The sequence below is a fragment of the Taudactylus pleione genome, unplaced genomic scaffold, assembly GCF_031769625.1.
Source record: "Taudactylus pleione unplaced genomic scaffold, aTauple2 ptg000126l, whole genome shotgun sequence".
In the NCBI taxonomy this organism is placed as follows: domain Eukaryota; kingdom Metazoa; phylum Chordata; class Amphibia; order Anura; family Myobatrachidae; genus Taudactylus; species Taudactylus pleione.
The window spans coordinates 3,570,090-3,583,671 of NW_028284528.1; the positions used below are offsets into that span (position 1 = coordinate 3,570,090).

Genomic DNA, 13,582 nt, shown 5'->3' on the forward strand with positions numbered 1-13,582 from the left:
ACTTCATCCTCCTCGCTAAGGACTGTTGGAGGGTCAATTGTTTAGTAAAAGTAGTGGTGTTCCTACTTCCTCTCTGGGATGATGAACGACTCCCAGCAGCAGCAGCAACAGCATGCAGCGGCAGCAGTAGGCGTAGCAATGCAGGATCCTCCGGAGGAATCCCGGATAGGAGAGTCAGTCATGCCAGTGATATGGCCTGCAGGACTACTTCCGATCCTGACTAAGGAGGAAATTGACGAGGAGGGAGTTGACGGTGTGGTTTGCAGGCGCTTGGATACAACAGGACAACGGGATTTAGGTGTCCCTGGACTGCTTACGGTCTGAGCCAAAGTTTCTGAACTTGACAGTAACTTTTTATGAACGCGCTGCAGGTGCCGTATAAGGGAGGATGTTCCTAGGTGGTTGACGTCCCTACCCCTACTTATTTCACCTTTACATATGGTACATATGGCAAGACAGTTGTTGTCCGGATTTGGATAGAAATATTGCCAGACCAAAGAGGTGGAATGTTTGGTCTTCTGCCCAGGCATGACCGTGATGGGCTTTTTCATCCCACGGACAACAACTGTCTCCCCCGGAGCCTGATTTAAACAAACCACATCACCATCAGAATCCTCCTCGCCAACTTCCTCCTCAGCGCCAGCTACACCAGTATCCTCATCCTGTTGTACTTCAACAGTGACATCTTCAATTTGCATATCAGCAAGTGGACTGTGGGTGCTCCTTTCAGCACTTGCAGGGGGCGTGCAAATGGTGGAAAGAGCCACCTCTTCCCGTCCAGTGCTGGGAAGGTCAGGCATCGCAACCACCACCACACTTGGACTCTCTTTGGGGATTTGTGATATCTTCTTAGAAAGCACAGTTCTTCGCTGTGCTTTTGCCAGCTTAACTCTTTTGATTTTTTTAGTGGGAGGAGTGCTTCCATCGTCATGTGAAGCTGAACCACTAGTCATGAACATACTAGGGATCGACCTTAGCCGTTCCTTGCCACTCCGTGTCGTAAATGGCATATTGGCAAGTTTACGTTTCTCTTCAGCTGATTTAAATGTCTTTTTCAAGGTCATTTTCCTGAACTTTGCCATTTGGGATTGTATGTGCCCTCTACTATGACATTGGGCATCGGCCTTGGCAGACGACGTTGATGGCATGTTATCGTCTATGTCATGACTAGTGGCAGCAGCTTCAGCACTAGGAGGAAGTGGTTCTTGATCTTTCTCTATTTTATTTTTATCGGAGAAAGTTTGGTCCTCCATTTATGTTATATCGATTTGATATATACGTGCGGCTAAACACAGAAAATAAATTTTTTTTTGGTTCGGACTGGAGTGTACTTTGTGGGTTACAGCACCCTTTAACGGTCAAGCCAGCCGGCCCTTTACTTATGACACAGGCGCACTCTTGGCACTACTTTGTTGATGCACGTGCGGCTACTGCGCACACAATTCACAAACACAGAAAATAATTTTTTTTTGGTTTGGACTGGAGTGTACTTTGGGGGTTACAGCACCCTTTAACGGTCAAGCCAGCCGGCCCTTTACTTATGACACAGGCGCACGCTTGGCACTACTTTGTTGATGCACGTGCGGCTACTGCGCACACAATTCACAAACACAGAAAATAATTTTTTTTTGGTTTGGACTGGAGTGTACTTTCGGGGGTTACAGCACCCTTTAACGGTCAAGCCAGCCGGCCCTTTACTTATGACACAGGCGCACGCTTGGCACTACTTTGTTGATGCACGTGCGGCTACTGCGCACACAATTCACAAACACAGAAAATAATTTTTTTTTGGTTTGGACTGGAGTGTACTTTCGGGGGTTACAGCACCCTTTAACGGTCAAGCCAGCCGGCCCTTTACTTATGACACAGGCGCACTCTTGGCACTACTTTGTTGATGCACGTGCGGCTACTGCGCACACAATTCACAAACACAGAAAATAATTTTTTTTTAGGTTTGGACTGGAGTGTACTTTCGGGGGTTACAGCACCCTTAACGGTCAAGCCAGCCGGCCCTTTACTTATGACACAGGCGCACGCTTGGCACTACTTTGTTGATGCACGTGCGGCTACTGCGCACACAATTCACAAACACAGAAAATAATTTTTTTTTGGTTTGGACTGGAGTGTACTTTCGGGGGTTACAGCACCCTTTAACGGTCAAGCCAGCCAGCCCTTTACTTATGACACAGGCGCACGCTTGGCACTACTTTGTTGATGCACGTGCGGCTACTGCGCACACAATTCACAAACACAGAAAATAATTTTTTTTTAGGTTTGGACTGGAGTGTACTTTCGGGGGTTACAGCACCCTTAACGGTCAAGCCAGCCGGCCCTTTACTTATGACACAGGCGCACGCTTGGCACTACTTTGTTGATGCACGTGCGGCTACTGCGCACACAATTCACAAACACAGAAAATAATTTTTTTTTTGGTTTGGACTGGAGTGTACTTTCGGGGGTTACAGCACCCTTAACGGTCAAGCCAGCCGGCCCTTTACTTATGACACAGGCGCACGCTTGGCACTACTTTGTTGATGCACGTGCGGCTACTGCGCACACAATTCACAAACACAGAAAATAATTTTTTTTTGGTTTGGACTGGAGTGTACTTTCGGGGGTTACAGCACCCTTTAACGGTCAAGCCAGCCGGCCCTTTACTTATGACACAGGCGCACTCTTGGCACTACTTTGTTGATGCACGTGCGGCTACTGCGCACACAATTCACAAACACAGAAAATAATTTTTTTTTAGGTTTGGACTGGAGTGTACTTTCGGGGGTTACAGCACCCTTAACGGTCAAGCCAGCCGGCCCTTTACTTATGACACAGGCGCACGCTTGGCACTACTTTGTTGATGCACGTGCGGCTACTGCGCACACAATTCACAAACACAGAAAATAATTTTTTTTTGGTTTGGACTGGAGTGTACTTTCGGGGGTTACAGCACCCTTTAACGGTCAAGCCAGCCGGCCCTTTACTTATGACACAGGCGCACGCTTGGCACTACTTTGTTGATGCACGTGCGGCTACTGCGCACACAATTCACAAACACAGAAAATAATTTTTTTTTAGGTTTGGACTGGAGTGTACTTTCGGGGGTTACAGCACCCTTAACGGTCAAGCCAGCCGGCCCTTTACTTATGACACAGGCGCACGCTTGGCACTACTTTGTTGATGCACGTGCGGCTACTGCGCACACAATTCACAAACACAGAAAATAATTTTTTTTTTGGTTTGGACTGGAGTGTACTTTCGGGGGTTACAGCACCCTTAACGGTCAAGCCAGCCGGCCCTTTACTTATGACACAGGCGCACGCTTGGCACTACTTTGTTGATGCACGTGCGGCTACTGCGCACACAATTCACAAACACAGAAAATATATTATTTTTTTAGCACTTGGGGGGAGCACCCCTGATGGACAGAGCACCCCCTGGACAACACTACAGCACCCCTTTAGGACTGGGACACTGCACAGGACTTTGGAACTGACTGCACAACACAGTCCAGCCAGCCCCTATGGACTTTGAAGTAGTGGACACAGCCCCTATTAACAACAGCAGCACAGCACAACACAGCCAGCCCCTATGGACTTTGAAGTAGTGGACAACAGCAGCACTACACTACACTACACTACACAGCACTAACTCCCACCCTCCCTCTTCACTGTCCACAGCCGAGTGAGAAAATGGCGCCGACGCGGGTACCTTATATAGGATCCAAAACCCGCGAGACTCGGAAGGCGGGATGATGACGTTTTGCCTCGATGTCAGATCCGAGTCAGGCGGGAAAAGTCGAGCCTGACTCGGATCGGACTCGGATCGGGGGGGCTCGGGGGGGTTCGGATTTCAGAAATCCGAACCCGCTCACCCCTAGTATAGACATCACAGCCGGTCACTGCTTCAGGTCTCACAGCTGCTCTCTGTATAGAGATCCCAGCACAGCATTCCCATAGACATCACAGCCGGTCACTGCTTCAGGTCTCACAGCTGCTCTCTGTATAGAGATCGCAGCAAAGCATTCCCATAGACATCACAGCCGGTCACTGCTTCAGGTCTCACAGCTGCTCTCTGTATAGAGATCCCAGCACAGCATTCCCATAGACATCACAGCCGGTCACTGCTTCAGGTCTCACAGTTGCTCTCTGTATAGATATCCCAGCACAGCATTCCCATAGACATCACAGCCGGTCACTGCTTCAGGTCTCACAGCTGCTCTCTGTATAGAGATCCCAGCACATCATTACCATAGACATCACAGCCGGTCACTGCTTCTGGTCTCACAGCTGCTCTCTGTATAGAGATCCGAGCACAGCATTCCCATAGACATCACAGCCAGTCACTGCTTCAGGTCTCACAGCTGCTCTCTGTATAGAGATCCCAGCACAGCATTTTGCCAGCGTTCTGCACATGCGCAGTAGACTTCGGGCACACTCTAGTGCCCGGAGTCTACTAATGCTCCGGTGGCTGGCCTTCAGTCGGCTGCTAACCACCGGGGCGAGAGGAGGGGGCCCTGCACGGGGAGTGCACACGAGCCCTCTCCTCTCTTAAGACGCCCCTGCTCTCAGGTATATGCAATTGAACCATCCTGTTACTCTGGAGCGCTGTACATAGGTGCAGGAATTCCATACATCTAACATCATACATAATGCAGGATAATCTGTGCTGATTAGTGTCATGCTATAACAGAGGCAGTACCCGGTCTATGTACATATTACACTGTGGCATAGTTATCACCCATACACAGTATATCAGTCTCTTAGTCTTTTCCTTATTTATGTGACACATTTGTTACCAGTCTTACAAAACTTCTTTCACTCGTAAAAGATATGAAATAAATGAGACGCGAGTTAACAATAAAAACTTTATTTATTTTGCCAGAATTTTTTATTATTTTTCTGTTGTTTCTGATACTCAATGAATAGAAATAATATGTGACCTATTCTCAGTAAAGCATATGTGTAATTGTCCTAAACCTCATGGCCCTGCAATTGCTGCCGGTCCCTCTGTCTGTTGTGTCTGTCATGCTTTATATTTATTCATGCGGGAACGGAGCTTATAAGTCTCTATGAGGATTCTCCTGATCTCATTGCTAATGATTCCACAGGTGCACGCTGTATAATTCTAGGAAACAGAATAAGAATCGGGTTAGCTGGGTATACGAAGTAAAGCAACAACATGTTATATACAGTATGTGGGCAGCACAGACAGTGTAATAGTTAGCATTGGCTCACAGCACTGAGGTTGTGGGTAAAATTCCCACTATGGCCCTAACTGTGTGGAGTTTGTATATTCTCCCTGTGATTGCGTGGGTTTCCTCCGGGTGCTCCGGTTTGCTCCCACACTCCAAAAATATACTGGTAGGTTAATTGGCTCCCAACACACATTAACCCTAGTTTGTATGTGTGTGCACATGCAGATGTGCCGAGAGGTGGTGGGAGCGGGTACTGATTACCCATGCCCGGCCATACCTGGTGGTCCGGACCGCAACACAGTACACCACCAGTAGCCGGGCTTTTTTTTTTTTTCCACTTATTTATTACAGTACGAGAATCAGGTTAGCTGGCTATAGGAAGCAAAGCACGTACATATAATATGTGTCATCCTATCAGATTGTAGACGACTGTGGACATTTGCTGATACTGATAGACATCTCCCAGACGTCACCTAGTTCTTTAATATCACATAAACCCTTTGGCCATTATAAAAGTGTTCTATGATAGAGTGGGAGCTACGGTAGGTAATTCATATTACATATACAATAATCTCACCTCTTTCCCCACAAGGATCCAGATTGTGCGGAAGTAATCTCCTATTGTCTGTCTAATAGGATAGTTATTTCTGGCTGTTGGTTTCTATAACAGGTAACAGAAAAACACAGATAAATCATGAAGATTAATCAATCAGGATCTGATGCAAATCATAGGAGTAAAGACAATAAGTGCTATACTTCTTTGATGCACAAACCACATGACATTAAAATACACTTACACAATCTGGTGGTGACCCAGTGGGGCCATCTATGATTCCCATTATCTTCTCCACATCTCGCCGTTTATACCCGAGCACTCGGTGGTGGCGGTAACTAAATACGGCAAATTGGTCCATAACTTCATTAACAACGATGGTTGCGTCTTCCATCTGAAAGTCAAACGTACAATAAAATAATATAATAAAATGTAATCTGCGCTGTGCGAGATGGAGGAACATATCTCTGTTCTACACAAGGTGGGGACATTAGAAAGAAACGACAATTCTGATGAATTCAAAGCTAACTTACAAATGCTAAAACACAGGGTTCTATTCATCATGTTAATTATCAGGGTCCGATGACCCCGATAATTAACATTCCTACTCGCCGCGAGCCCCGGAGCAATTCATCATTGCTCCGTTGTGGAGACAGCTTTACCTGCTTGATGAAAGGCCGGACACTTAATTTCTACAATTGCAGGTCAAAATATTCATTTACTCCTGCTTTTGTAGAAATTAAGTGATTATGAATAGAACCCTAAGTACTTGTCATGTTGTGTTCTAAGTACAGAGAAATATGCACTTTAACTTACAAAACTGATTTTGTGATATAGGTCAAATTACCTTTGAGTAGTAAAAAAGGGATGTGATGGACTTGATTTGATGGAATTCATTAGAGAAATCTTTTTGATTGCACTCATTGCTTTGTGGACATTTTCCACCAGATTTCTGAAAATAAAAAGAACATTTCTGACAGTCATTTGAAAATGTAAATTTTTCAAATAAAGTTTTAGATGCAGAAGGACGACCCAGGACCTAATTCTAATGCTGGAGGAGTCCAAATTTCACAGGAGTTAATACACCAAGAAGCAAACTGCTCTTATAATGATATAAGAGCTTGTGATGTAATCTATTGATGGTAGTTTTCAGTCTGTCTATGATAAACTGTTAGTGTTTGCAATCATTAGTGCTGGATATTTCCCTTTATCAACCTGATCTCTGGGTTTGTCTTAAGGATTCTATATTGTGCAGATTGACCATGGAACAAACGCAAAAAAAAGTTAGGAGTAAATTCACCACGAAACCAACCTCTCCTATCCAAATATTGAGGTCTTTGGTGATGTCTTCTCCTCATTGTAACTTGTTTGTAGACGTGTTTTATGTGCTATTTGCTGGCTCATTTCACTTGTTGCTCATTGAAATGTTTCACGCGTCACTCAAAGGCAAATTTCAAAATGGGACTTGTCGAGTAGTTTTGGATTCATGGAATGCGATTCAGCCGGAATAAACCGATTTTACCAAAATGTTGAAGACCTCTTCTCTTGTCGTCATCAGCTGGCAGCCTGTTCGCTGGTGCTGTTGTCATCTTTCACATCTCATTGTTTAACTGGTCGCTCATTGACGCATTTCATGTTTAGCTTATTGTCCCATTGTCAATGTTCCACAAGACGCTCATTGATACGTGTTATGCGTCGCTCAATGACGTGGGTCATGCATAATGCACCACACACAATGTTGCTTGTTAATGCAGTTCATGTATTTCTCGTTATCATGTTTCACAGCAGCCTTTTGTCGCTCTATATAGCTTTCATACATCACTCACTGACGTGTTTCATGTATCGTTTGTAGCTGTAGTTTATGCGCCATTTGTTCACTAGTCGCTTGTTGATGCTTTTCACACATTGCTCATGGTCACATTTCTTGCTGCGCTCACTGACTCGTTTCATGCATCATGTAATCCCGACCGCCGGCATCCTGACTGTCTAGTCCCAGCAAGGGTCTAAAGACAGGCGTCAAAATCCTGACGCCTGTGATTAGACATACGCCAGGAGACCGACGCCCGGCATCCCGATTGAAGGGACACCGGGTGCCGAGCGCAGATAGCTGCGGGGGGAGGATTAGGTTTAGGGTTCCCATGGGGGAAACTTAGGGTTAGGCACCCCCTCTGGAGGTTAGGGTCAGGCTAGGGGAAGGGGGGGTTAGGCTTAGGCACCCCCAGGGGTAGGTTAGGGTGAGGCACCCCCCTGGGGGGCTTAGGCAGTGGGGAAAGAGGGGTTAGGTTCAGGCACTTAGAGGGGGGATTATGGTTAGGCACTGGGAGGGAGGTTAGGGTTAGGCACTTAGAGGGAGGTTAGGGTGAGGGGGTAGAATAGGTTAGCAAATACTTACCTTAGGACGATCGGGATTTTCTTGTCCTTATCATTAGGTGTGTCATAGACAAATTACCTGCATGTCAGGTGTGACATTACCCATTCTCTATTATATAGATACAGGTTGAGTCTCCCATATCCAAAATGCTTGGGACCAGGAGTATTTTGGATATCGGAATATTCCGTATTTCAGAATATTTGGATATGAGAGACTCAACCTGTATTCTGTATATGACATTTCTAATCTGGGGTTTGTTGTTGTTTGGTCTCTTCAGGCTGCAGTTTAGGGCACCCATTTGCTCCATCCATAATCTCTGTTCATTCTGCTGACTGTAACTGTTCAAGTAACAGGCAAAATCATATTAACAACATAAAAACTGAAACAGGGCAAAATTGACTAAGAATTGTGTTTGACTTCCAAATGAAATCGCAGGACATCACTGGTAGAGGAGAAGGTCAAAATCATGAATTTACTAAGCAGCATATTTTACTATCTATTTAGATTTGATGATGATACTCATCGGTCTCTTCCATGTGTGAGTTTAGTTGGATTACCCTTACACAATAGACTCCGTAGCCAAAGTGTATTATGAATCTGCTGTCAGTCGGCAGTGAATGGAAAGAACAGCACATGGTAGACAAAAGCTGATTAGGCTTGAGAATAGGTAAGAATCCTAGTTTTTTTGCTGATTGGTTAGCATGACAGCCTTGTTGCTGGGTAGTTTAGTTTAATTTAGGAGTCACCTGGTTTAGTTTTGGCCAATGCTTTGCTCAGGGGAGTGTTTAGGAATTCTGGTACATTAAGGGTGTTCTGGGTAGAGACAGCCTCTTTTACATTTGGAACCCTCCATCCCACCCAAAACCTTTGCCGATTGGAGAAAAAAGTTTAAGACACTAACCATTTAGGGGAGGCACAGCATTGGTGGGAGAATGCTGCATCTCAGTGGCTTTAGTGTGGCACAAGAAAGCATTGTGAGGGTGAGTTTGTCCTCTCTGCAGGGCCTGTGCAAGATTTCTTGGCATCCTAGGCAAAACTTCAGCCTACTCTCCCCCACCACCACCAATTATCCACTTCCCAGCCAGTAAGGTAAAAGTGTGGAGGGGGCATCTTATAGGTTCCCCATCCACCTGCCTCCATTGAGTACGACAAAGATGCCTCTCTTAAAGACATACTTACTTATGTGATGGGCAAACTCAGTGGCGCCCCCCCCCCCAGATCTTGGCGCCCTAGAGCTGCCTAATGGTAGAGCCAGCACTGCCTCTCTGTGCAGGGGAACCCGAGCGCTTCTAGTGTGGACCGCTCAGACTGTGCCCATGAGGGAAGTGAGTCCTTCCCATCGTAAATGTGTCTATAGGGGGGACATTTCATTCATTCCCTGAGTGTTTCGAAGGCTAGAACTGCATTTGCAGTATCTCCTGGCTACCTCAGTTAGGTTAATCATTTAATTATAAATAAAAGATGTGACCATTTAGACAAGGTGTTATGTGTCCGTGTTTTATTTATTAGTTTAAGTTAAGTTAAGCATTATAAGGTGTTTTGGAGTTAATTAAGCAATAAACCAATGGGTTTCTTATATATGTATGATCTGTGCAGGATTTAGTTTTGCTAATGTGTAAATAAAGGGTTAATTTTTTTAAAAACATTGCTGGGCTCTCCACACCACTAAGGCATAATCTCGAGTCTCACGCCAGCGACTCTTGCACCCGCCAGTCTCGCATCCGGTTATAGATGGATTTATCTGTGTGCCCCTGCTGCCGGGTGCCCCCCTGATAGCTATTGCCCGGAGGCCAGCAACTCCGCTGCCTCTTGGAGTTCTGCTACTGTATACATCTCTGAATTAGACCCAAAGTCAACATTACCCCAGTACCCATCACAGCCTATATGTTTACTAAATTCTGTTATTAAAATATATCTGCTGTGTAACAACATTCAGTCCATGACAAACTTACCAAGAGACCTATCGTTGTCTCCTTCCAAGGAGGGATCTCTGCACAGTGCAGGTGTCAGGTTCTGTTCTCACTGTTACATAAACACAGACACAGGGACCTACCAGCCCAGGGAAACAATCAGGTTACAGAGCATATTACCAGCTCAGTGCAGGGACCTGTATGACAGCACAGTGCACACTACCAGCACAGGGAAACATTCAGGTTACAGTGCATATTACCAGCTCAGTGCAGGGACCTGTATGACAGCACAGTACACACTACCAGCACAGGGAAACATTCAGGTTACAGAGCACATTACCAGCTCAGTGCAGGGACCTGTATGACAGCACAGTGCACACTACCAGCACAGGGAAACATTCAGGTTACAGAGCACATTACCAGCTCAGTGCACGGACCTGTATGACAGCACAGTGCACATGACCAGCACAGGGAAACACTCAGGTTACAGTGCACATTACCAGCTCAGTGCAGGGACCTGTATGACAGCACAGTGCACACTGCCAGCCCAGGGAAACACTTAGGTTACAGAGCACATAACCAGCCCAGTGCAGGGAAACATTCATGTTATAGTGCACATTACCAGCTCAGTGCAGAGAACTGTGTGACTAGGGGCGGTGCAAGGTTTCTTGGCACCCTAGGCATTTCTTCAGCCTTACACCCCTTCCCCTCCCCTGCCCCCACCCTTGATAGCTACACAGGCCCTTATACAGTGCCCCCAGTAGTGGCCCCCCTATGCAGTGCCCCCAGTAGTGGTCGCCGCTATGCAGTGCCCCCAGTAGTAGACCCCCATGCAGTGCCCCTTATACAGTGTGCTCAGTAGTGCCCCTTATACAGTGCCCCCAGTAGTAGTTCCCCACCTATGCAGTGCCCCTTATATAGTGACCCCAATAGCAACCCTCCTATGCAGTGCCCCCAGTAGTGGTCCCCCCAATGCAGTGCCCCCAGTAGTAGTCTCCCCCCCAGCAGTTCCCCAGAAGTAGTGTCTGGGTCCATTTTGTTGACAAACCATTTCTTGGCTGAATGGTTTGTCGACAGACTGCCGGCCAACATATGACTACTTCCCTACAGACAGTACCTATGAGCAGGCCCGCCAAGAGCCGTGGCGGGACCCGGTAATATGGGGCGTGGCGTAATCGTGGGAGGTGTGGCCATGCCCCCTTGGTGAGAAAAAAACATTTGCAGCGCAACGCGCTGGGGAGGGCGCTCCGAGCCCCCTCAGCCTGGCGGAAAGCCAGGGGGGGCGCGATCAGTGTGATCGCTCCCCCGCACAGGCATAGGAGACTGCTGTGGCTGCTTCTCAGCAACTACAAGCAGTCTCCAACTGCAGCTCAGCTCACGCTGTGTGCTGGGCTGCTGTGAGGGGGGAAGCGGCGCCGGACCCGGGCCCCCGCCGGGCCCCTCAGGAAGCCCGGGCCCGGGTAATCTGTACCCGCTCCCCCCCCTCTCGGCGCCCCTGCCTATGAGTATATATGCAAGGAACAAACTGCTCTTACCCAAATATTTAGGACCTCATTGATGTCTTCTCTTGTTAGTTCCCTGGTGATGGCTGCCCCAGTGTAGATATTCATCAGAAATGTAGACAATACTGTAAGCTTTAAAGCTTTTATCATTAAGTCGGTGAATGAGGCCATGGTGTAATGTGGAAATAATACATTGGTTCCATTCCTTTATATATTTCCATATGTCGAGAACCTCACGCAGCGAGAACTCCACGCAGCGAGAACTCCACGCAGCGAGAACCTCACGCAGCGAGAACTCCACGCAGCGAGAACTCCACGCTCGTGAACTCCATGGTGATGAACCTTGCAGTGATGAGCCTTGCATGGTATGGCCCTTGCGGTGATGAGCCTTGCATGGTATGGCCCTTGCGGTGATGAGCCTTGCATAGTATGGCCCTTGCGGTGATGAGCCTTGCATGGTATGGCCCTTGCGGTGATATGGCCCTTGCGGTGATGAGCCTTGCATGGTATGGCCCTTGCGGTGATGAGCCTCGCTAGGACTCGCTCCGCAATATATGGCCAGGGCCGAAAGTAGGATTTTTGTCACCCGGAGCAAGACAGTAATTTGGCGCCCCCTGGTATTTCACCCATACTAATGTCACCTTCAGCAGTGTACCTATAGTAATGCCCCCTGAGGTAATGCCCCTTTAGTAGTGCCCAATTGGTAATGCCCCATAGTAATGCCCCTGTAGTGCCCATATGGTAACACCCCCATAGTAATGCCCCTGTAGTGCCCATATGGTAATGCCCCTGTAATGCCATTATAGTAATGCCCCTGTAGTGCCCTTATAGTAGTGCCCCTGTAATGCCCTTATAGTAATGCCCCTGTAGTGCCCTTATAGTACTGCCCCTGTAATGCCCTAATAGTAATGCCCCTGTAATTCCCTTATAGTAATGCCCCTGTAGTGCCCTTATAGTAATGCCCCTGTAGTGCTGCTTTTTACACACACACAAAAAGAAAAAAAAACAATACTTACCTTTAACCCTGCTCCTGCATCTGCCGCCCTCCGGTCCGTCCGGCTACTCCTCTGAACTATGGGAGACACCGCCCTGTGTGTCTGAGCACATAACCAGCTCAGTGCAGAGACCTGTATGACAGCACAGTGCACACTACCAGCACAGGGAAACATTCAGGTTACAGAGCACATTACCAGCTCGGTGCAGGGACCTGTGTGACGGCACAGTACACATTACCAGCACAGTATAGAGATCCCAGCACAGCATTCCCATAGACATCACAGCCGATCACTGCTTTTGGTCTCACAGCTGCTCTCTGTATAGAGATCCCAGCACAGCATTCCCATAGACATCACAGCTGGTCACTGCTTCAGGTCTCACAGCTCCATTCCTCAGTATGTTCAGTAGGTTGTGCAGCTCACACAGGGCCTGATTCAGAGCCGGACGCAATTTGCGGACGGTCGTTCAGGAAAAGGGGGTGGCTATTCAAATGAACCGTTCGCTCTTTGCGGTCTGTTCACGCCTCTATGTCTGAACGAGCGAACAAAACTTGCGGTCGTGTTTTGGATAACTACGCCCCCTGGCCGCTCGCATCCTACGTCATGTCCGCTATTTATTAGATTAATCGAGTACATCGACCAGCCTATGAACTGCTCGCTATTCTTGTGGTTGGTTTTTCCTACCACAATCTTGCGAGCAGTTCTGACTATAAAATAACCCAGTGACGTGGTCAATGACGCTGCTGTATTAATTATGCATACCCATAAAACGCCCGTTTTGACCTTTAAGCACGCCTGCGTTCGGATCTCCACTCCCCGTTTACAAGCACCTTCCCCTGTTACCACCCACATACGCCTCCTTCTGTCACTCATATTAGCAGGCATTCGCTATTTAGCGAACAAACGATTTTCGGCCGCACTGACTGGTTCGCGCATGCGTATTATGATCCGTACGCATGCGCAGTTGGGCAAACATCGCTCGGAACGAACGAGCGGCCGCTTACGAGTGGCTCTGAATCAGGCCCACAGTGTGGAGCTGTATCTGCCTGTAGACTGCGTG

At 47.4% G+C, this 13,582-nt stretch overlaps 1 protein-coding gene across 1 annotated transcript; it reads right to left on the bottom strand.

Moving 5' to 3' along the window:
- Nucleotides 1-4,847: 4,847 nt before the first annotated feature.
- LOC148523891 (uncharacterized) lies at nt 4,848-12,704 on the bottom strand. The gene is made up of 5 exons (XM_088472579.1): nt 12,544-12,704; nt 6,592-6,696; nt 5,989-6,138; nt 5,769-5,852; nt 4,848-5,121 (listed from the first exon to the last, which is right to left on the bottom strand). Exons 1-5 carry the CDS (start codon nt 12,694-12,696, stop codon nt 5,020-5,022), a joined length of 594 nt encoding a protein of 197 aa, XP_088328705.1. The 5' UTR covers nt 12,697-12,704; the 3' UTR covers nt 4,848-5,019.
- Nucleotides 12,705-13,582: the final 878 nt, after the last annotated feature.